Source organism: Bombina bombina, chromosome 5, assembly GCF_027579735.1.
Source record: "Bombina bombina isolate aBomBom1 chromosome 5, aBomBom1.pri, whole genome shotgun sequence".
In the NCBI taxonomy this organism is placed as follows: Eukaryota; Metazoa; Chordata; class Amphibia; order Anura; family Bombinatoridae; genus Bombina; species Bombina bombina.
In genome coordinates, this window is record NC_069503.1 from 815,888,267 (window position 1) to 815,913,726 (window position 25,460).

The following is a 25,460-nucleotide window of genomic DNA, read 5'->3' on the forward strand; positions in this document are numbered from 1 at the left end:
ATATTAGAAAAATTAATAATAGCTACTACTTTGTATACCTCTGGTTGTTCATCCTCCTTGCACTTTCATCTTCCTCCGCTTACTGGTGTCTTTTCCTTCCAGTCACATATCATCCTCTCATCCATGCCACTCTTTCCTTACGGTTAAATCTCTTCTTCCTCATTCTCAATTTCCTATATTACTTCAAATTGTATTCTTCTTCATCCTATGATTTTATTCTTTCTTTTTCACTTATCCTTTCCTTCCCATCTACCTTTTCCCTCTGAACATCACACAACCCTCTATGATATTTCCCTTCCACCGTGCATGATCATATTTCTCTTTCTGTTCCAGTTCCATGTTTGTGTTTGCAGTCTTGTTTATTTACCTAAAGGGAAAAGCTAACCTATTACCCTCAAACTGCATTAGAAGCTCCTGCAAGATCAAAACATACCTACATTTGTTCACAAACTTCAACTCCAACATGAATCCACCAGGGGTCAAATTTATACTTTTACTTTTTTGGGTTATAATTTAGATTTTTTACAAACAATTTGGTTCCAAAAAGACATTGTGTAGCTGGCTCCTCTGTATTTTTGCTGTCTCCAAAATTGATCACATGTAAAATTGTTATAATTTGTCATTTATCATCAGTAGCTTGTTTAATATATGATATCAATGATCTAATCTAATAATTGAGCTTTAAATACACCTAGTTTAACGGAGTGGGTATTTTTATTGTAGTTTTGGACAACAGCATTATAAATGACCATAATATATCTTGTTAATAAAATGGGATGACAATTAAATGCTTGCCCCACATGTATAGGGATACTAGAACAGACCTGTTCTTTAGCCTCCTGTCTAGTTAGATAATTGTCCCAGGCATCTGTCCCACAATTTAAAAATCTAACATGAGAGTTAGGGTTGGTGTAAATCAGGCATGATGTCTTTGCTGGTCTGCATGAATTCATTTGCAGATAGTAGCATCTGATTCTTTTGCACTAGAATAGCAGACTAATATAATAATATAGAAATTATGCCTACTACCCAACTCAGTAATAAATTAAATTCACTTGCCTAATATTTCCTCTCATATAACTCTGTATTAACATCATTCTCACTCTTGCAGTCCACACCTCCTGTTTCTCAACCTCCTACTCTTCTAGATTGTAAGTTCCCATGGGAATAGGGCCCTCAATTCCTCATGTGGGTTTTTTCCAATTTTTTTTTTTGTCTCTTACAAGTTTTATATCATTGTTTTATTTCAATAAATTGTACTCATGGACAGCGCTGTGGAATATATTGGCACTTCATAAATAAAGTATAATAATAATATAGTACATTTGGTGAACTGCCATCTGGGAATTTTCCCACAATTTACAGGTCAAATATTACAATAATTAATATTTTGAATGATTATGTTTGTAATTTACATTGTTTTCGGGTAAAACAAAGTGGGTGGAGCTATAGAAACAGTTGATAAGCACAGTCAATACTCCCGTCCCTTTAAATTGTATTTAAATACTGGCCACAAAGTAGTTACAAATGAAAAATTTTACTTGTTGGATGGCCAACTCTAAAAAATAAGACAATAAAATGTTAGAAGTTGCAGGAATAGGTTCTGCAGTATTGACGGTATTGTCCCTATTTAAATGCTGATGTAAGCTAATACATTTTTGTTTATATATGTGTGTTTAACCTAATGGTTGCCTAAGATGGCTGCAATCAGTTGCTACACAGTGTACTGCATACCCCTCTTGCAGCCAGTGGGCTAACCCTCTCACAGACACACATATACAAACTGGTTTGTTGTTGACAAGTAGTAAAGGAATGGGCTGATACATTAAAGTAGAGCTGGATACTTTATTACTACAGTATACACAACTGAAGATACTTGCGTATAAGCAAGTCTGGAAAAAAGGAAAAGCAAATCTTAGACTGTTCAAAACCAAGCACAACTTAAGAACAGTACATAAGATAAGATAAGCCTTAGCAGTGGAAAGAGATGCACGAGGACATGGCCCAGTCAACAGTCAGCAGGACACACTATGCAGGAAGATGATAAGGTAGGCAATCAAAAACAAACACTGTACGCTAGCAATGGTCAACTAGGTGCAATACAAACATACTGAACATCATGGCAACGTCTGCAGGTAATGGTCAGCAAGGTACAGTGAGCTTATCTTATGACAGACTTATATACTGTTCTTAAGTTGTGTTAGTAGGTTCCATGGGAGGGCCGATATGCTGAGCTGCTCCTTAGCCAGAAGAGGTGCTTATACACCCCTAGAAAAAGCATATGCATTAGTGAAAGTCTAGCATTCTGAGAGCCGAGACTGATATTGTTAAGTATGGTGTCTCCCAGGATCCTGTAACTGTACTCGACAGCATGCTATCCCTTAAAATGTTTCCAAGGCTTCTGCAGCTCCATTTGTCAAATAATACTTTTCTTTTCTGAGATGCAATGTGAAGACTGAGACAGGTTGATGAAGTGGCATATATTTGAGTGACAGATGCCTGAGCCAAAGGGGGTGTACTGACATTTACTTTAGGCAGTAATGGCTGTTTGGCATAAATTACTCATATTTTAATAAAATCTTCTGTTTTTATGAGTCACCATTAAAGTATAGTTTTAATTAACTTGTGTTTTAATCAGACTTCATTACCTGGTGTCCAAACATTTAATTCTATTTAAATAACAAGATACAGCATTAAGGTTATTTTATCAATTCCCTAGAGTAGCTTCTGTATAGAGAAAATATAAATCTAATGAAAAAATGGATTTAATACAAGCAATGTACTACCGAATTATGACTAATTTTCGGCATCAACAAGCAAAATTAAATGAATAAACCATCCTATATTAGGTAATTCAGCACTTCTGAAATAACTGCAAGTCTTGGAAATTCTGTCCACACTTGTGTGCATGAAAGGATTATACCAGTTAATTTCTAATTAACTCTTGCGGAAAGGTAGTAATGCAGAAAGGTCCCATAGGGTTTAAATCATGTACTTAATTGTATCTAACATAGCTGCGCCACTTCCATCAACCACCTGCTGTAAACTATCACCATTAAAAAAGAAAGAAAGAAGAAAAAATTCACAAACCTGATGGCATCCATGGATCAGAGGGCGGTTTTAGCAGCGTATTTACCTGCTCCCAGCTGATATCATTGTGTTCAGACTGACTATAGCCACAGGTCTGGAATGGCTCATCAAAAGTACAGCTACCTATAAAATGAACAAAAAGAAAGATTATCAGATGTGAAATTCAGAATGGAATGTGTACACCACTTATTCTTAATGAATTTTTAAGAACATATTTTTATGTATACATAGATAGAGGAACAAATAAAGATCCATTGTTTAAAATTAAAGGGACATGAAACCCAAAACTTTTCTTTGATGATTCAGATAGAAAATACAGTTAAAAGAATCCAATTCACTTCTATTATCATATTGACTTAATTCTATTAATATATTTGTTAAGGAGCATGGACGTGTCTCCTTAACGTGTCACATTTGGTAACAGAATTACATTTTTGTTTTAATTATACACTCTTATCTAAATCTATCTGAACTGTATTCTTATGTCCATTTAACGATTGTTTCTGTTTATGTTTTAAGGTGCAGTCAGTCTTCTAATCCCTTATCGATTAAACATCTCACACAGTACAGAATAGGAAGCAAAACCAACAACAAAATGTCCTCATCCCAAAAAATATCATTAATATATATTAAAGTGTGTGTTTATCTAAAATCACTTTAGCACAATCTTGAGTTTCATTTCAAAGAAGTAATTAAACTCATTTTTTCTTTAGCTTACAATAACTATTCTAAAGAGATGGTTATTGTTTTCTGGTTGTTTCTGAAATGATTACTTTCAGGATGCTAATAGAATTAGTAGGACTAGACAGTTTAGGTCTTAATTAAGTAATCCACACTGAGCAGAAAACACATTATGAAAACATAGGGGCCTATTTATGAAAGGTCTGTCGGACATGATGCAACATTGCGGATCCTGTCCAACAGACCTCGCTGAATGCGGAGAGCAATACGCTCTCCGCATTCAGCATTGCACCAGCAGCTCTTTTGAACTGCTGGTGCAACGCCGCCCCCTGCAGATTTGTGCGCTAGCAGGGGGGTTGTCAATCAACCCGATCGTATTTGATTGGGTTGAATTGCGGCAATCACTGCCCGCCTCCTCAGAGCAGGCGGACAGGTTAGGGAGCAGCGGTCTTTAGACCGCTGCTCCCTAACTTGCGTTTCTGGCGAGTCTGAAGGCTCACCAGAAACAAGGGCTAGATAGGCCCCATAGTAGTAAACACTAATTTTCCTTGTAAAGTGTAGATTAAAAATGCATAAAAATGTACTGTGAACCTATAGGATTGATAAGCCATATGGGGCCGAATTATCATTGTGCGAGAGGACATGATCCGATATTGCGGATCATGTCCGCTGCACATCGATAAATGCCGACAGCATACTCTCTCGGCATTTATCATTGCACCAGCAGTTCTGATGAACTGCTGGTGCAATAACACACCCTGCAGATTGGTCGCTAGCAGGGGGTGTCAATCAACCCGATCGTATTCGATCGGGTTGATTTCTGGCAATGTCTGTCTGTTGCCTCAGAGCAGGCGGACAGGTTATGGAGCAGCGGTCTTTAGACCGCTGCTTCATAACTTGTGTTTCCGGCGAGCATGGAGGCTCGCCAAAAACACGGGGCATCAAGATCCATATGGAGCTTGATAAATATACCCCTATATGTTTGGTTTAGAGGAGAGAAGTGAAAGTTGAAAGTTGCAAATAGATAACATTCTATGAAAACTGCTGCCATATAGTGCTCCAGACACATGAATGATCATGAGCTTATGTTTCTGATTTTCAACAAAAGATATACAGAGAACAAAGAAAATTTGATATCAGAAGTAAATGGGAAAGTTGGTTAAATTTGCATGTTCTGTCTGAATCATGAAAGGAAAATGTTGTGATTCATGTCCCTTTAAGTTAGAGGGTAGCAGATTCAGGAGATATGTGAAGAAGCAATATTTTTTACAGAAACTGCAAAATACTTTATAAGTGCATGGATAAAATACAGCAACAATTTCTGGCCATACAGCTCATTTCAAGTTTGAATAGCATTATGTGGATACATAAAAGGTGTCTCAGTTATGAGGGAATTTCATAGCTCACAACATTTGCCGGTGCCTTTTTGTGACTTGTGGGTGGAGTCCCAGTTGTTCTGTGGGTGGGACTGGCAGGGTCATGGTTACGACTGGGTCAGGTGGTTCTTGGTCACATATTGGAAATTATGACATTTATGGGGTGGAGGGGGGGAACTGTGAGAAGGGCAGCACAAACCATGACAATCTCAAAATATGAAGATCTTTTGTGGGTTCTAGGAGTTAACAATTTTCACAACATTTCAAGTAGTGAGATACAGAAAGATTAAATTGTACCATATGCAGTGAAAAGAGCTACATTAAAAATGTTAAAGTAAGTAGTTCTAATAAAACAGAGAAGAACAAGTGATGTTTAAATTCAATGACATGATTCATTTATCAAGCCAACAAAATACTTTTGATAAGAAAGCAGATCATAGGTCCCATGTATCAAAGGCCTTGTAGACAAGGTTCTCAATTTGAGAACCTGTCCGCATAGCTTTGCAATTCTGCCCCCTTCTCTTGCGCAACTGGGCCTGTCAATAATGGACAATAACTCCCTGAATTCTCTAACGGCTAGATTTGGAGTTTGGCGGTAAAAGGGCTGTTAACGCTCCGCGGGTTTTTTTCTGGCCGCACCATAAATTTAACTCTGGTATCGAGAGTTCAAACAAATGCTGCGTTAGGCTCCAAAAAAGGAGCGTAGAGCATTTTTACCGCAAATACAACTCTCGATACCAGAGTTGCTTACGGACGCGGCCGGCCTCAAAAACGTGCTCGTGCACGATTCTCCCATAGGAAACAATGGGGCTGTTTGAGCTGAAAAAAAACCTAACACCTGCAAAAAAGCAGCGTTCAGCTCCTAACGCAGCCCCATTGTTTCCTATGGGGAAACACTTCCTACGTCTGCACCTAACACTCTAACATGTACCCCGAGTCTAAACACCCCTAGCCTTACACTTATTAACCCCTAATCTGCCGCCCCCGCTATCGCTGACCCCTGCATTACACTTTTAACCCCTAATCTGCCGCTCCGTAAACCGCCGCCACCTACGTTATCCCTATGTACCCCTAATCTGCTGCCCTAACATCGCCGACCCCTATTTTATATTTATTAACCCCTAATCTGCCCCCCACAACGTCGCCGACACCTACCTACACTTATTAACCCCTAATCTGCCGAGCGGACCTGAGCGCTACTATAATAAAGTTATTAACCCCTAATCCGCCTCACTAACCCTATCATAAATAGTATTAACCCCTAATCTGCCCTCCCTAACATCGCCGACACCTACCTTCAATTATTAACCCCTAATCTGCCGACCGGAGCTCACCGCTATTCTAATAAATGTATTAACCCCTAAAGCTAAGTCTAACCCTAACACTAACACCCCCCTAAGTTAAATATAATTTTTATCTAACGAAATAAATTAACTCTTATTAAATAAATGATTCCTATTTAAAGCTAAATACTTACCTGTAAAATAAATCCTAATATAGCTACAATATAAATTACATTTATATTATAGCTATTTTAGGATTAATATTTATTTTACAGGTAACTTTGTATTTATTTTAACCAGGTACAATAGCTATTAAATAGTTAAGAACTATTTAATAGTTACCTAGTTAAAATAATTACAAATTTACCTGTAAAATAAATCCTAACCTAAGATATAATTAAACCTAACACTACCCTATCAATAAAATAATTAAATAAACTACCTACAATTACCTACAATTAACCTAACACTACACTATCAATAAATTAATTAAACACAATTGCTACAAATAAATACAATTAAATAAACTATCTAAAGTACAAAAAATAAAAAAGAACTAAGTTACAGAAAATAAAAAAATATTTACAAACATAAGAAAAATATTACAACAATTTTAAACTAATTACACCTACTCTAAGCCCCCTAATAAAATAACAAAGACCCCCAAAATAAAAAATTCCCTACCCTATTCTAAAATACAAAAATTACAAGCTCTTTTACCTTACCAGCCCTGAACAGGGCCCTTTGCGGGGCATGCCCCAAGAATTTCAGCTCTTTTGCCTGTAAAAAAAAACATACAATACCCCCCCCCCAACATTACAACCCACCACCCACATACCCCTAATCTAACCCAAACCCCCTTAAATAAACCTAACACTAATCCCCTGAAGATCTTCCTACCTTGTCTTCACCATCCAGGTATCACCGATCCGTCCTGGCTCCAAGATCTTCATCCAACCCAAGCGGGGGTTGGCGATCCATAATCCGGTGCTCCAAAGTCTTCCTCCTATCCGGCAAGAAGAGGACATCCGGACCGGCAAACATCTTCTCCAAGCGGCATCTTCTATGTTCTTCCATCCGATGACGACCGGCTCCATCTTGAAGACCTCCAGCGCGGATCCATCCTCTTCTTCCGACGACTAGACGACGAATGACGGTTCCTTTAAGGGACGTCATCCAAGATGGCGTCCCTCGAATTCCGATTGGCTGATAGGATTCTATCAGCCAATCGGAATTAAGGTAGGAATATTCTGATTGGCTGATGGAATCAGCCAATCAGAATCAAGTTCAATCCGATTGGCTGATCAGCCAATAGAATGAGAGCTCAATCTGATTGGCTGATTGGATCAGCCAATCGGATTGAACTTGATTCTGATTGGCTGATTCCATCAGCCAATCAGAAAATTCCTACCTTAATTCCGATTGGCTGATAGAATCCTATCATCCAATCGGAATTCGAGGGACGCCATCTTGGATGACGTCCCTTAAAGGAACCGTCATTCGTCGTCTAGTCGTCGGAAGAAGAGGATGGATCCGCGCTGGAGGTCTTCAAGATGGAGCCGGTCGTCATCGGATGGAAGAACATAGAAGATGCCGCTTGGAGAAGATGTTTGCCGGTCCGGATGTCCTCTTCTTGCCGGATAGGAGGAAGACTTTGGAGCACCGGATTATGGATCGCCAACCCCCGCTTGGGTTGGATGAAGATCTTGGAGCCAGGACGGATCGGTGATACCTGGATGGTGAAGACAAGGTAGGAAGATCTTCAGGGGATTAGTGTTAGGTTTATTTAAGGGGGTTTGGGTTAGATTAGGGGTATGTGGGTGGTGGGTTGTAATGTTGGGGGGGGGGGTATTGTATGTTTTTTTTTACAGGCAAAAGAGCTGAAATTCTTGGGGCATGCCCCGCAAAGGGCCCTGTTCAGGGCTGGTAAGGTAAAAGAGCTTGTAATTTTTGTATTTTAGAATAGGGTAGGGAATTTTTTATTTTGGGGGTCTTTGTTATTTTATTAGGGGGCTTAGAGTAGGTGTAATTAGTTTAAAATTGTTGTAATATTTTTCTTATGTTTGTAAATATTTTTTTATTTTCTGTAACTTAGTTCCTTTTTATTTTTTGTACTTTAGATAGTTTATTTAATTGTATTTATTTGTAGCAATTGTGTTTAATTAATTTATTGATAGTGTAGTGTTAGGTTAATTGTAGGTAATTTTAGGTAGTTTATTTAATTATTTTATTGATAGGGTAGTGTTAGATTTAATTATATCTTAGGTTAGGATTTATTTTACAGGTAAATTTGTAATTATTTTAACTAGGTAACTATTAAATAGTTCTTAACTATTTAATAGCTATTGTACCTGGTTAAAATAAATACAAAGTTACCTGTAAAATAAATATTAATCCTAAAATAGCTATAATATAAATGTAATTTATATTGTAGCTATATTAGGATTTATTTTACAGGTAAGTATTTAGCTTTAAATAGGAATCATTTATTTAATAAGAGTTAATTTATTTCGTTAGATAAAAATTATATTTAACTTAGGGGGGTGTTAGTGTTAGGGTTAGACTTAGCTTTAGGGGTTAATACATTTATTAGAATAGCGGTGAGCTCCGGTCGGCAGATTAGGGGTTAATAATTGAAGGTAGGTGTCGGCGATGTTAGGGAGGGCAGATTAGGGGTTAATACTATTTATGATAGGGTTAGTGAGGCGGATTAGGGGTTAATAACTTTATTATAGTAGCGCTCAGGTCCGCTCGGCAGATTAGGGGTTAATAAGTGTAGGTAGGTGTCGGCGACGTTGTGGGGGGCAGATTAGGGGTTAATAAATATAACATAGGGGTCGGCGATGTTAGGGGCAGAAGATTAGGGGTACATAGGGATAACGTAGGTGGCGGCGATTTGCGGTCGGAAGATTAGGGGTTAATTATTTTAAGTAGCTTGCGGCGACGTTGTGGGGGGCAAGTTAGGGGTTAATAAATATAATATAGGGGTCGGCGGGGTTAGGGGCAGCAGATTAGGGGTACATAAGTATAACGTAGGTGGCGGTCGGCAGATTAGGGGTTAAAAATTTTAATCGAGTGGCGGCGATGTGGGGGGACCTCGGTTTAGGGGTACATAGGTAGTTTATGGGTGTTAGTGTACTTTAGGGTACAGTAGTTAAGAGCTTTATAAACCGGCGTTAGCCAGAAAGCTCTTAACTCCTGCTTTTTTCAGGCGGCTGGAATCTTGTCGTTAGAGCTCTAACGCTCACTGCAGACACGACTCTAAATACCAGCGTTAGAAAGATCCCATTGAAAAGATAGGCTACGCAAATGGCGTAGGGGGATCTGCGGTATGGAAAAGTCGCGGCTGTAAAGTGAGCGTTAGACCCTTTAATCACTGACTCCAAATACCAGCGGGCGGCCAAAACCAGCGTTAGGAGCCTCTAACGCTGGTTTTGACGGCTACCGCCGAACTCTAAATCTAGGCCTAAGAAAAGAGGCTGAAACTTGAAGTCCTGGGCCTCCATTACATATGCAGCGTCGCCCGCAAAATCCTCCACCGCCATTTTACGCGATTTTGTTATTACATATACAGCGTAGCATACAAGTTACGCGCGTATATTCTACCCTTCGGATGTTTTTTTTTACCCATAGACTAACATAGAACAGCCGCGCAATTTGGTATCCAATATACAGCGTAAGGACTTACGCGTGCAGAATTCAGAAAATCTACTCCATTCTCATCTTGCCACATATTGCAGGCGCAGCAACCCTTGCACTGACTAAAAAAGCAACGTAACTCCCTGGAAGCCTTAACAAACAGATACATTTAAGTAGCATCTCAAGGTTAAAAGGACAGTATACTATGATATTGTTTTTTTAAGGTTTATTTGTGTATTTGAAATAGTTTGAAGCCACAACATAATCAAATGGATTGAGCTTGTAGGTACTTTATCACATTGTGGACATATATTTGCTTATTTACTTTAAATTTTTTCTCAAAACAATCAACAATACTTGGAGGAGAGAACAATGGGAAATCATAATTGTATTACCTTCATCTCTTTATATATGGGTTTATATATGAATTTTGAATAGCGCAATAACGTGTTGCATTTTTATATGAAATCGCGGTTCATTTTTACGAGTGTTAGCCTAATTTGCATAAAACTACTCTTTATTGACACTTTCCGTGGACAAAATACTGGCGTAAGTTACTTACAACGACTGAAATGTGTATTTGCGCACATTTCAGAAGATCGCCAGTTTGTCCTACTTACCCCAGTTTAGCATCTAACGGTGCAGTATATGTAATACCCCGATGTGCGAGGTGAAATTACGGCCGGCGCAGGTTCCTGCGCCATATATGTGATTGCGCCCCTGGTGAGTTGTGTGCTGACTTCCATAAACAGCTCTATCTAAATCGAAAGAATGATGAGTAAATGTGATTTGGAACACCTGTCACAGATAAACCTTTCAGAAAGCACTTACAAAACAAAATGATGCTTTTTTTTTAGTTTAATAGAGGGTCACTTGTAATCTAGGCCTGAGACCACAGATATAACATAATTTTGATGACAGGTGAGAGAAAACACACCCAGTACAGAGGTGTATGTAAAATACAAATTTTAATGTTTACATTAAAGGGACATTATACACTCATTTTTTCTTTGCATAAATGTTTTGTAGATGATCTATTTATGATCTATTTATATAGCCTATAAAGTTTTTTTTTTTAAATGTGTAGTGTTGCTTATTTTTAAATAACATTGCTCTGATTTTCAGACTCTTAACCAAGCCCCAAAGTTTTATGTGAATACTGTCAGCTACCTTCTCCAGCTTGCTCCACTGTAAAGGGTCTTTTCATATGCAAAAGAAGGGGGAGGGGGGGAGTGTCTTATTTGCCACTTGCAGTGGGCTTTCCAGCTACATTTTCAACAGAGCTAAACTGACAGCTTCTAAGTAAGTTTTAAACAGTTTTATACTGGATTTTTATATCAGTATCTGTGCATCTTATTCTTTATAGCAGTGTCTATTACATGCAGTCATATGAAAATGAGTGTATACTGTCCCTTTAAACATGATTTGTCCCACGAAAATGAATAAAGAATTTTACACTCTAATGTAAATTTGCATGTTGCTGTGGGCGTATAATACTAATTTTAATGCATACTATTAAATGTGTCTAACCTTCACTTATGAAAATGTCTTTGCAAGATACCCAGCTATCAGGGCTAAAGGCTGCCTTTGGAGTATCCCATGAAGGATCTTTTTAGACATTCCACTCTTGCACCAACCTTTAGATAATCCGGCCCTTAGCGTTGCATGCATCTTTACTAATCTCACACAGACATTCTTTGTTTTATGAGAACTAATAAAAATCATTAACCCCTTACAAATGGCAACGTACCCTGTAGGTCAGCCATCTGTAGAGTCAACAGTTATTACTCTATGCCTCACTGCATGGTATGACATCCATTGTTAAAGAGAATTGTTATTATTTTAAAAGACAGATAATCCCTTTATTACCCACCCCCAGTTTTGCATAACCAACACTGTTATATTAATACTATTTTTACCTCTGTGATTACCTTCTATCTAAGAACCTTCTGACAGCCCCCTAATCACATGACTGTGACTATATAAAATCTATTGAGTTGCATTTAGCATTGTGTTGTGCTGACTCTTAAATAATTCCCTGTGCCTGAACACAGTGTTATCTATATTGCCCACAGTCTCTTGTTGTTAAAAGCAATTTAAAAAACATGTGATAAGAGGCAGCCCTCAAGGGCTTAGAAATTAGCATATGAGCCTACCTAGGTTTAGTTTCAACTAAGAATAACAAGAAAACAAAGCAAATTTGATAATAAAAGTAAATTGGAAAGTTGATTCAAATCTGAATAATGAAAGTTTAATTTTGACTAGAAAGTATTTAGTTTACATACAGAGGAGCATCTAGAACTGAAATGAGTTCTACATTTGCAAAGGTCAAAGCTGTATAACACGTGATTCAGGAGCCACAATTTGGCCCTTAAGGGACTAAAGGGCCAAATTGTGGCTCCTGAATCACATGTTATACAGCTTTGACCTTTGCAAATGTAGAACTCATTTCAGTTCTAGATGCTCCTCTGTATGTAATAGTGACATAGTAGATCAGGCTGAAAAAAAGACAAAATTCCATCGAGTTCAACCTTCAATGATTTCTGTCGCTTACCAGGTCTTTTATTATCTGCCTCATATATGGTTATTAATGTGTAAAGTAATAACCCATTAGAATGAAATTCTAAGTAAAATAATTTGAGTAATAGTTATTGAGAGGAAACGCATAATCCTATTTGTACAGAAATGAGCCACACATTGTTACAATAATAATAAAGTACAGTCATTTTACGCAGGATAAAGAAAGCAAATTTCAATTATCCTGTACTATAATTCTCAATGACTCTGTAATTTGTTGCCACAGTTGCATATAATCTTCACACTTAACATCTTCATAAATGCTATAACTTGTTTTGCTATTTTATAAATGCACTGTGGGTTAAAGTAAATACTACAATAAGCCAAGTAAAGATTTGTTCTATTTCTTAAAATAGTGTAATTCTAAATACATACAATTGTAAATTCAAACATCTAATCTTATTAACTTTTTAAAAAATGTCAGTCTATTAAAGTTATCTTTTAGTATGCATACAGCAGCTATGTCAAATAGTATATATATCTACATTTAAGTACTGCAATGAAATATATCTGCATAAAAATGTTATTACAGGTAGGATGCATTCCCTCAAATGCATAGCAGTGTTAGTGGTATCTTGCTTAAAGGGACATGAAACCAAAAAGTGTTCATGATTCAGAGTATACAATTACAAACAACTTTCCAATTTACTTATATTATTTCATTTGCTTAGTACTCTTGCTACCCTTTGTTGAAAAGCATACCTAGGTAGGCTCAAGAGTTGGGAGCTAGCTAGTGATTGGTGGATGCACTTATATGCCTCTTATCATTGGCTTAAAGATGTGTTCAGCTAGCTCACCGTACTGCATTGCTGCTCCTTCAACTAAGGATACTATGAGAATGAAGCAAAATTGATAATAGAACTAAACTGAAAAGTTGCTTTAAAAATCTATGCTCTATCTGAATCTTGAAAGAAAAAGTTTGGGGTTTATATTCCTTTAAGTCTATGCAGTATTCCAGTTGTGGCTTTACCGCAATCTTTGGTGACCAGGGTACCAAACAAGAACTACATAGGGATGCTAAACAAACCTTTGATTAACAGTTCCATATTTTTAACAGTAATCCACAGTAATACTGTAATGTAATGCTCAAATTGCGTTGCTACAAAATTAAAGCCTCAATAACTAGCTATCTGCAATTTGCTCCTGAAAACACTTTCTGTATTCTGACCAAATTGGTAGCTGAATTTCTTGATTTATCACAATGCAATATCATTTTGTTTGTTAAAACTCAGCTACCGTGAACAAGTTTTCAACCAAAAAGTTCCAGTAAAAGGACTTTTTGAAATAGAAACTGGGAGGTCACCCAAAAATAACTGACAAAATAGCCCATTTACACTTCTTAAAGTTACACAAAATTTCTATTCATGTAAGCCCTTTGTTTACATTTGTGACAGTAGCCTTTTGTCATTGCAAAACACCGAGAACACTCGGCACCACATGAATGCCAGATGTATCTTGGCATGATGGACACACTTCTACAGTTGCTTTAGGAGACCAATGTCTTCAAATGGCATTTTTAATATTTGCTTGTAAGTCACACTAGCACTGTCGTGATTATCACTAACAGTACCAGCATTATAAAACATTTTTTTTTCGTTAAATGGTCGCTTTGACAAGTATTTTTTAAACATTATTTAGAACTAGTGTTTTTGCTAAAGTATTGTTTCCATTTTGGCATCAACTGAAAGCAAAATAGTGACTGTGGTTTATTACAATAACTTCTTTTACTTGATTTTAACATTCTTTAAAATGTAAATCATGACTCCACTGCCTTGCCACATTGCCTTGCACGTTCATGACCAGGTTTTTATAGGGGATGAGCTTTCCTGCTAAGACCAGACTTGTTCACTAGAGTTCCTTCCAAAGCACCTGCGCCTACATTATGGAACTTGTAAACTGGAACGAACATTTGTGACCGTGTCTTCAATAATGTATGTGAATAAACCTCTAGAATATCTACCGTGGCCATTTCAGAGTGTTTTACATATCTGTAAGATAACAGACTGTTTGTAGATATTTGTCTAGTATGCTCTTCTGTGGACTTAAAAAATGTCTAGAAGCAGTTGAAAAAGTATTGTGATTGCTGAAAACTTTTTGGCCCCATAGGAGAAATAGGACCTTTATCCAGTACAGGAATCAGCCGAAAATTGTGATTTTGCTGAATGAAAGAATAGCCTTTTCAAACTTAAAAAGCCGCTGCTGATTGTGATTAAGGCCTCAATTAGTAGCTGCTGTTAAAGGGACAGTAAACACCTTTAGATTTTCTTCTCCCTGTCTCCCTTTTAATGTAATTTTGTTTTGAAAATTGTGGATTTTCTAATTCTCAAAAGTGGAAACACACACTGCTGACTACTACATATCTCTCCATAATTGCATTTAACTGATAACAACAGCAAAACAATGCATTTTATACTAACATTATGACCATGGCTAGCCTTGTTGCCTTCAGGCAAAGTGTCTCTTTAAATGTTATTTGAGAAATTAGAGCAAAGGTTTTGCCCATTATTGGCAAATTGTCATTGTGCTTGTTGGTGCAGTTTACCCTTGGCATTGAGTGATAGAATAATCAGACTCAGAGCCTTTTTCTAACTGCCTAAAGAGTTCCACTAGCACCTTGATGGCAAGACACTGCAGGAAAATATGTCTAGGGTTGGCTGTATCTCACATACACAAAAGTCCTTTTGGGGATAAGTCTATTGTATGTTGATTACTGTTCTCTGTGAAATGCATAAAGATTAGCACCATCTGTAAGGTATTTTAAAATGTCATTAAACTGTATTAAGGACTAAAACTATGTTTTGTTTTCAGGTTTGTTAAGCAGCCTCCATATCTACTAATAGAGACGTAGAAGTTGTCGGTAAGTACCTTTATTCCTTCTACATGAGTTGTGCACAATCTAGCACTTCAAAGTCATGCCAAAATGTTTTTGTTTTATATTGTTGCATGTAGAGGCTTATATAAATAGGGGGTACATACTGTATATGAGGTGTCCTTATCGTTTGATAAACAATGATTTGTATTATGGTATTCAACATACTTTTCCTATAAACCCCTTAATGACTAGTGACGTACCCTGTACATAGCTGGTCTTTTAATGGGGCTTGTTTTTTTGATAGCGTGGTGAGACCCACGCCATTACAACCAGAGAAAAACCTTAATGAACAATGATGTACAGGGTACATTGTGGTCATTGATTAATGAAACATTTGAAAGAGTGCCAAGTTATCCTGTTAAAATTTTCTTTGCAGGAAAAAGTTTGTTTATTGTTATTTTTTTGTGGAGAAAAAAAAGTTATTTTCTGTTCTTTGATGATAAAAAAAGTTTTTTTATTTACTGCCGCTTTGTTCGTTTGGCATTTCAGTTTTGCTACTTTTCTTTCAACCTATTCTAAATGTACAGTGTTAAAGGGACATGAAACCCAATGTTTTTTTTATTTCATGATAGGAAATACAGTTACAAAACCACTGGAAGGTTGATCATCCCTGCTCTAACTGAATGATGAAAGAAAAATGCAATGTCCCTTTAAATGTATTGTTCAATATAACATCAATAATTAGAATATTTAGTTACAAAATACATAATAAAATATATGTTTAATAATACTGCATAATAAAACGTCAAGTACATGTTTTGCCCCACATTTACATTTTAGTGAATGATTTACATGCTAACACAAAAAAAATCACTGTAAATCCTTTTTTTTCTCTTTTTTTTTTGCAATTGGTATTCCCTGCTGGGAGCATTCATTGATTGAACAACAACATTAGTGCCCATTAAATTCCATTTGTAAGATAACTACAGTGCTATTGAATGTAAAAGAAGATAATATGAAAGCGAAAAGTGCTATAATTATTTGAAAATTCAGCTTCTCGCAAATCTTTTCAGGTCTCATAGGGCTTACAATTAAGTGAAAGATGTTCACATTTTATTTTATTGTCACTAATATCTCCAGAGTAATTTACATTAACATTTGAATCTATCAACAGAATCCCATATGTTTAATACTTATTAGCAGTTATTTATTCTAATATTTCATATTTATTAAACTCATATACTTATTTTACAACATATTTGTCTTTTTTTTCTTTTGGACCTAAAATTCTGAACCTATAAAAAACATATTCACATATGTAAGAGATTCTGTAATGCACTACTGGGAGATAGCTGGTGATTGGTGATGAGGTAAATGGGTAAGAGACCGTCAAGGGAAGTAATGGAAGAAGATAAATTGAAGTAATGAAAGGAGTCAGAGAGAGAGTGAAAGTTAGAGAAAGAAAGAAAGAGTCAGAAAGAGAGAATGAGTTAGAAAAAAGAGAGAGAAAGAGAGAGTGAGAGAGAGAGAGGGAGGGAGAGAGAGAGAGAGAGAGAGAGAGAGAGACTATCAATGATGTGAAATATAACACTGTTGGCCCCATTCTCTAAAGGTCTCTGTGCTTGTGAGATTCTCTGAGAATTTCCCACCATTACTATGAAGCCTCTGTCCTAATTCTCTAAAGGCCTTTTACCTTGTTTCACAAAGTGGTGTTCCCTGCATTTAAGTAGGTTATGTATACCATAGTCAAAAAGGATGATATGAAGTAATCCACGACTCCAGACTAGTCATCAGAAGCCATCCTGAAGTATGCCCCCAGGCCAAAATATTTAAATGAGATGACTCTAGAGTCATTCATTGGATGTTCATGCTTGTGAGGTAATCAGTAAGGTAATCTGCTAATCATTCTATTGTCATCACCCAGAATGTTTTACCGTAGTAGGTGATGACTTTACAAGCCTGAAGATACAGTATATGATGATGTCCAAATGATGTCTAAAGTAGTTTCATGATCATCAAATGACTCCAGAATTGCCTCTAAAGTAATTATGTTTGTCATTAGTACATTACAATAGGGATCACAAAAAATAATAATTAAATCATTTCATAAACTATTTAAATAAAACATAAAAAAAATGTATTGTTTTTTCGCATTAAAATGTATTTTACGGAAACATTTAAATTTGTATTGAAATTAGAGAAATGTTTTATAGTTCACAGTAGAAAATTGTGATAAAACTACACTGCACGAGGGGGCGGAGCCAGCGCTCAATGGAGACGGCTGCACATTTGTGAGCTCCGTTCTCCATATAGGGCAAAGATGCTAATGATGTGGGTTTAACCGACAGCAAATTACCTACAACCATACTCTGTTTCACCCTAGACCATAGTACCAGCTTGCGGTCACATCGGATGAGAGACCCGTAACAACAGCACAGCTATATCTCACAAGATCTGTGACACGCATGCGAGTAACACTCAGGAACTGCAGCCGCATGCTGGACAAGTGAGGGTCAACTCCTGCAAAGCTGGGGACATCTGTGAGGCATAGTAAGGTGAGACCTTGAGCATCCGCATAATAGAGGTGAAACAGGGAGCAAGCGATCTTACACAGGACATGGGGCCCACGTGGTGACTGCACACAGTCGCCATCTTAGGTCTTAAAATCACGGCACATCTAGGGCCAGAGATACATAGACTAACTATAAATGAAGCCACAGATGGCAATGATATGGCCGCAAAGAATTTTTTCTCCAATACCCCAGTAGCCTCTTAAAGGGACATTCTGCTTTAGCCTAGGCTAGCAGAAAGCCTTATCAAATATATTTGACCCACATTGCGCTACCATGTGGGGGATGAGACCGGGTGCCTGCAACTGAATACAGGACTTTGGGCCTAAGCTGGGAACAACCCAGGCCGCCATTCTGGATCAGACGAAAATAATATATAACATTTAAGGCCAGGGGATATTGGTTGCACATACAAATGCTGCCAGCATAGATAAAATCACAAGGAACATATGTTTTACCGCATCAATCGTTTAATACAGACGCTGAGAACGTTTTGCTCCTCAATGGAATTTAACATACTAATATTGTCAGTTACGCTCTGTTTTCTGCACTAGAAGGCTGTGAGACCTAATATAACTATCTGAGCGATTTCAATCCACTGTTATAACTTGCCAGGATGTCTCCTAAAAAAGGTAATAAACCAGAAAAAACAACTAAAAAGCAAGGTGCTGCAAATCCATCTGTCAATAACTTTTTTAAACACCTAGACACATCAGCTAAAAAGATCGCTGCCCAGCGAGACATTAGAACTGATGCATCTTCTGCTTCGTCTGAGTCGGAGGGGGAATGCCCAGACTCTGCCATCTCTGTTCCTAGGGCCCTATTGGACTCTCTACCTTCTAAAAAAGACTTTTCTACTCTGATCTGTCAGGTCAAACAATGTATAAGGGAAGAGATTTCGGAGATTAAAAAAGACCTTTCAGATATGGGCCTTAAAGTGGAGAAATTGGAGGATAATACAGACCTCACCAACTCAAATATCACCTTCCTTAGATCCAGGGTTGCAGCACAGGATGAATCTATACTGCAAATGGAGAACAAGCTGGACGATTTGGAAAATCGCAGTCGCCGCGGTAATATCAGGATAAGGGGAATACCAGAGTCCATACCATCGGCGAAACTGGAGAATTATCTGCAAGAACTCCTCACACACATCATAGGAGTTGAACCCGAGGCCACGATAGCCTTAGACAGATTTCACAGAGCTCTACGGGCAAAACCTTTGGGAGACCAACCTCCGAGAGATGTTATTGTTAAGGTAACTAGCTACCAGATTAAAGAGGAGATTATGAAAAAAGCACGTCAGAAATATCCTCTCAGATTCAGAGCTGAATCTGTCCAGCTGTATGAGGACTTGACACCTAGAACCTTGCAAAAAAGAAGGGAGTTTAAATATTTCACCGCCAAGCTGAGACAACGCAACATTCCATATAGATGGGGTCACCCGTTTAATCTACAGATACCGTGGAAAGGCAAAAGATTAATCTGCAACTCCACAGAGGACATCCTACGAGTCTGTAAAGACCTGGATATCACACCACCATCCCCGCAAGAAGAGGGAAACAGAGAGATATCGGGGAAAATCAACCTTCTACCACCACTGCCTCAGAGAGCTGAGTGGAAAAAGATACCTGCAAAACCTGTCAATCCAGAAGTGCAGAATTCGGACTGTTCATCCTTAATGGGAAAGTGATCTCCTGGCTTTTGAGACAATTATTGATAATCAGTCAATTATTAGTGAGAATTACCTGATAGGGTCCTGTCCCTGCTGTGCGGGCCTCATCTGCCCTGGCCCTACCCGGAATTTTAAGAATGGGGGGGCCGCGGTGGTTGGGGTTTGGCTACCGACTCTGGAGACGGATGCTCCCCCTGATTAGGGGTCTTGACAAAAACGTAAGAAGACAGGTATGAGATAAAATGTTTGAACATCGCTGACTCTCTCACAATATTGACTGTTGAATAACTATGCTTAGAATGATGTATAGTATTGTAAGTCTCTTTATATCTTATGTTTATATTGTATCTTTTAATATGTTCCACATTATAGCTTATGCAGCACAACTTTAGTTATCATATGTTCCGCTATGCCAACTAAACCACATATATAGAGTTTAAAATAAAACTTTGTTGCCCGATAGGGGTTGGAGTTCTCCCTTTCAAAAGAATACTGTTTTTTGTCTTTCATTCATGCACCAGTTGTGCAACTTGTTTTTTTTTTATAATGGGTTTTGCCTGCCTACAACAACACCGCCATTGGGTATATCACAAAATAAGAATTAACATTTATGATAGCAATCACCTTTTGACTAACATGCCACTGCCATACGCTCGTGAAAATCTAAAATTAGAAACTCGCCATAATGAAACCAGGGCTTGATACTCAACATGTACAAATTCTCACTCAAAATGTGAGAGGCTTTAATAGCCCTAAAAAAAGGAACCTGGCTATCCGGGACCTCTGTAGGAGAGGGGGGAAAATTATTTTATTGCAGGAGACCCATTTTAAAACCGGGAGGGTGCCCGGCTTCTTGTCCTCCCAATTCTCACAACACTTTCATAGTACAAACACGCATAAGAAAATTAACGGTGTCAGTATATTGATACATCGGTCAATCCCTTTTAAGCTTCAATCTTTAGACAGAGATAAAGAGGGTAGATATTTGGGTATAGTAGGCTTGTTGTATGGTAAGCCAGTAACCATTATAAATTTATATTGCCCTAATACTGGACAAGACCATTTTTTTTCTAATTACACTAACAAAATAATGGTCCTAGCTAAGGGTCCCCTGATAGTCGCGGGTGACTTAAATACCCCCTTAGTACCAGATTTAGATAGCTCTAATCCTGCTACACGTCACAACCAGAAACTACTTAGCTCTTTGTGGAGAGATATTAAGAAGTTGACACTCCATGATACTTGGAGATACACACACCCACAAACCAGAGACTTTACTTTTTTCTCGAACCCACAGAAAAGCCATTCAAGGCTAGATTATATTTTGGTGGATCACATGGCTCTATCATTAATAAAAAATGTTAACATTAGACACACGGTATGGTCAGACCATTCCATGGTGGAGTGTAAAATAGCATGGCCCTCGGCCCCTATCAAGCCGTTTACGTGGCGACTAGACAATGTACTTCTCACTGATTCTAAGGTGGAGGAATCCTTTGCAGAACATTTAGACACTTATTTCACTCTCAACAACTCCACGGTAGCTAGCCCGTGACGGTCTGGGAAGCTCATAAGGCCTACATTAGAGGGGAATTTATCAAACTCAAAGCTTATAAACGTAAACAATCCCTTCAAAACTATATTACACTAGCTCAGGAGGTCTCGGAGGTTGATCTAGCCTTAAAGCTCCATCCTGAGGACCGAGCCTTAAATGAAAACCTTCAGGAAAAGAGAGAAGCCCTTAATAAACACTTACAAATTGAGTCGCAGAGATATCAATTTTACATAAAGCAGAAATATTACGGGAAGGGAAATAGATCGGGTAAACTTCTGGCAAGGGCTCTAAAAAAACAACAAGCCAGCTCATATATACACTCCCTCAAAACAATACAAAACACTTCAATTGAGGACACGATATCCACAGGAAATTCCTTTACAGATTTCTATCAAAGACTTTATAACCTGTTTCCCAACAGACAGACGGTATCCCATATGGGGAAATGCGAGGAATATTTAGATACTGTGACTCTTCCCAGGCTTACAGATGATGAGGCAACATTACTAGAGGCCCCAATCTCTAAAAGAGAAATATTAGAAGCTATAAAAGAGTTAAAACCGGAGAAAGCCCCAGGTCCAGACGGATTTAGTAATAGATATTATAAAGTATTTAGTTCCCAACTTTTACCTCACCTACACACTTTGTTTAACCATATATCAGAATCCGCATCATTCCCCGAAACCATGTTACAGGCACATATTTCGGTGCTCCCCAAGCCCGGTAAAAAAACGGAGACCCCAGCGAATTTCAGACCGATCTCTTTATTAAACGTTGACCTTAAATTGTACGCTAAAATTTTAGCAAATAGGATTAATAAAATATTGCCAGCTTTGGTTCACAATGATCAGGTCGGGTTCGTCCCACAGAGGGAAGCCAAGGATAATATAAGTAAAGTATTAAACCTGTTAGAATATATTAAAAAATCAAATGTGCCTTCAGCATATCTATCAACTGACGCTGAAAAGGCATTTGATAGACTAGATTGGACCTTTTTACAAACTACACTTCAGAAATTTGGCTTCCCAAAGACTTTTATTCAAAAAATAGTAGCATTATATTCTAGCCCTTCTGCTCAGGTTAGGGTCAATGGGGCACTCTCTGACCACTTTGAAATTAGGAATGGTACGAGACAAGGTTGCCCGCTCTCCCCCATTCTCTTCATATTATCCCTAGAGCCGTTAGCGGTAAAATTACGTGAACATCCCAACATCAAAGGCATTAACATCCAAGGGGAAACATATAAATTGGCAATGTTTGCCGATGATATTCTCATGACCTTAACAGACCCAATAAACTCCCTACCACACGTCCAACATGAATTACAGGCTTATGGAGCGGTGTCCAATTTTTTGATAAATAATAATAAATCAGAATTGTACCCAATTAATCTTTCAGAAGAGGAGTCGCTAGAGACACACCTTCCCATATAAAATCCAGACCAAGGCATTAAAATACCTGGGGATCTTCATATCTCATGATATTGAGATTTTACAAAAACTGAACTATGGCCGCTTGTTGGAGGAATATCAATGTCTGATATCTTCTTGGGTTCCAAAAAAGAATATTTCTTGGCTAGGGAGAATAGCGGCCGCTAAAATGACCCTGTTGCCCAAGGCCCTATATATCATGCAGGCATTACCATTACCCGGGGTCTCAAAAGATATTAGCAAATTACAAAATCTCATAGACACTTATATATGGCAAAGAAAACCTCAGAGACTAGCCAGGAATACTCTTTACAGACTTAGAGAAGATGGCGGGCTGGGGGTCCCAAACCTGCATTTTTATAAACTGGCGATTACTTTAAATAAAGTAGTGGAGTGGTGTAGACAAGGCAATGGGTCCAATAAGAGATGTGTTCTCCTGGAGTCCCAGCTTTTGGGCATCCCGTGTATGGGCAAAATATGCTGGGCACCTCATATACCCCCTTTAGGGAAAATCGGAGAATACCCAATCATTAAAGAGACTTGGTCATCGTGGTTAAAAATACGTAATTCACTTAAACGCATTACCTCAACTTACTCACCTCTGGCAACCTTGTACCCAAATAGGGAAATCCAACTAGCCCCCTGGGGACAGCAGTCATATGCAAACATGCCTACAAAATTGTTAGATCATACACCAGTGTTTCTACTGACAGACAAAGGGCGTTTAATACAAAGAGACAAATTACTATTGCAAGGCATTAATCACTTCCAGTCCTGGTTTGTGTATCATCAGGTCCGACATTACCTTGCTATACATAAATTTAAACAGGATATGTTTAGAGCTCGTACCACTTTTGAACACTTATGCACTACACAACAGCCCATCAAAAAAGTCATATCCAAAATGTATAAAGATATTCTTAAATCACATTTTCCCACCAAGCCAAACTACACACATAGATGGGAAAAAGAAATGGGGAAAGATATCCCTCACAAACAATGGGCGGTATGGTTCCAGGCGATCGCTAGCTCAGCACATTCAGCGTCATCACTTGAAACAAATATCAAAATCCTTACCAGGTGGTATTTGACTCCCAGCAAATTAAAACATATGTTCTCGACCGCCAGTGATAAATGTTGGAGAGGGTGTGATCAGGAGGGAACGATGTATCATATTTGGTGGGATTGTGACATAATACATACATACTGGACACAGGTTTACCAACTAATTTGTAAAATTATTGGAGTTGAGCTGGCTCCCTCCCCTGAGGGGGTCTTGTTCAACGCTAAACCACGCATTACCTGTAAGATTAGAAGAAACCTTTACCAAATTTTACTTAATGCGGCAAAACGGCTCATTCCACAACGTTGGAAGAGCGCACAACCGCCAACGATTTCCAATTGGCTGGAGTTGGTTAAAAGCACCTTAGTTTTGGAGAGGATATATTATCTTAAAACAGGTAAACTGGATGACTATCACGACATGATATTTTTGTGGGAGCAATTCTTATATGGTGAGAGAACATTAGTTAGATGAGCATACACAAGGAGGAGGGGAAATATATAAAAAAAAAAAATGGCGGTGGTCTTGTTTTGTTACGTGTTATTTTGATGTATTTATGCATCTATTTATTCAATGTATTTACATGTCTCTTTTTGAATATCTTGATACATCAAGGCTGACTCAGGCTAAGGAGTAATACAATGGACTCTAGTAAATAGACAGTCTTAGGAATGAAGATGAACTCTCAAAGCTTACCTCCTAGCCAATATACTTGAGTCATAATATGAACACACACCGGTTTGGTTTATAATGGTAACAAATATGGCTATATAATTGAAAATATTCCTCCCGTTATTGGTCTGATTGTATCCAAATGCAAAATTGTTTCAGCCTTGCTACTCTTGGCATGTTGTACACTTGATATGCTATTTTTTCTGTTGCTTTGTTTGGAAAAATAATAAAAGAAAATATTTATAAAATATTTAAAAAAAAAAAAACTACACTGCACATGGAAAAAAACAAATGGTGAAATTCGTATTGATATAAAAATCAAAGTGCATTATTTTCTTTATTGTAAAATTAAGTTCCCTATTGCTGCTAGTGCTCTGAAAAACAGTGTTCCATGGAAGTGGCACTGGCTGGAAAATCTCAACCAGGTCTGGAGTTTTCTCTAAACATTTTCCCTCTGCAGATCTCATTGTTTTTCTAAAAGGTGGCAAGATTGTGTTAAAATAAACAAAAAACATTATATGCATAAATAGAGGCGATTGTAAAAATTTAAATACATTGAAAGCAGATTAATCAGATTTTAATTCAGGGTCTAATTTGTAAAATGCACTCCCTGCTACCTGCTAATATTGCTCTCCCCAGTGAGTTTTTTCTTTCCAGGGAGCTCCATTACTTTTTATGAGAGACATCTCACAACTTGCAGGGACAGACTCTTTTTTAGATAATTCCCTGAGGGCATCCCCTGCAAGTATCTGCAGGGTTTTTCACTTCTGACCAAGAGACATTCTGATAATAGGGCCGTGCTTAACTGGGTGGGTTGGTGGGTTATTGTGTAGGTGGGGGTTAGGGACTGAGTTGGAAGAAGAGAAAAAGTTATTACTTAGAGAAATGTAAATTACAATTAACCTCCCTTTGCCTAGAATCCTGCTTTTGTATTTTCGGTTCAGGTGCATAATTTATTTTATTTTCAACACACAAATACCAATAAACAGAGGTTGAAATTATTCTTCAGAAAAAGAAAAAAAAAAAACTAAAAAACT

General features: G+C 37.8%; 1 protein-coding gene across 6 annotated transcripts in view; it reads right to left on the reverse strand.

Annotated features, from left to right (window-relative positions):
- The window catches only part of PTPRM (protein tyrosine phosphatase receptor type M), a 1,348,209-nt gene that overhangs the window by 1,009,434 nt on the left and 313,315 nt on the right, over positions 1-25,460 (reverse strand). For all 6 annotated transcript variants that reach the window (XM_053714931.1, XM_053714930.1, XM_053714929.1 and 3 more), the window contains one exon: positions 3,091-3,213. In XM_053714931.1, coding sequence (XP_053570906.1) covers positions 3,091-3,213 — 123 coding nt within the window. The remainder of the gene's footprint in view (positions 1-3,090; positions 3,214-25,460) is intronic.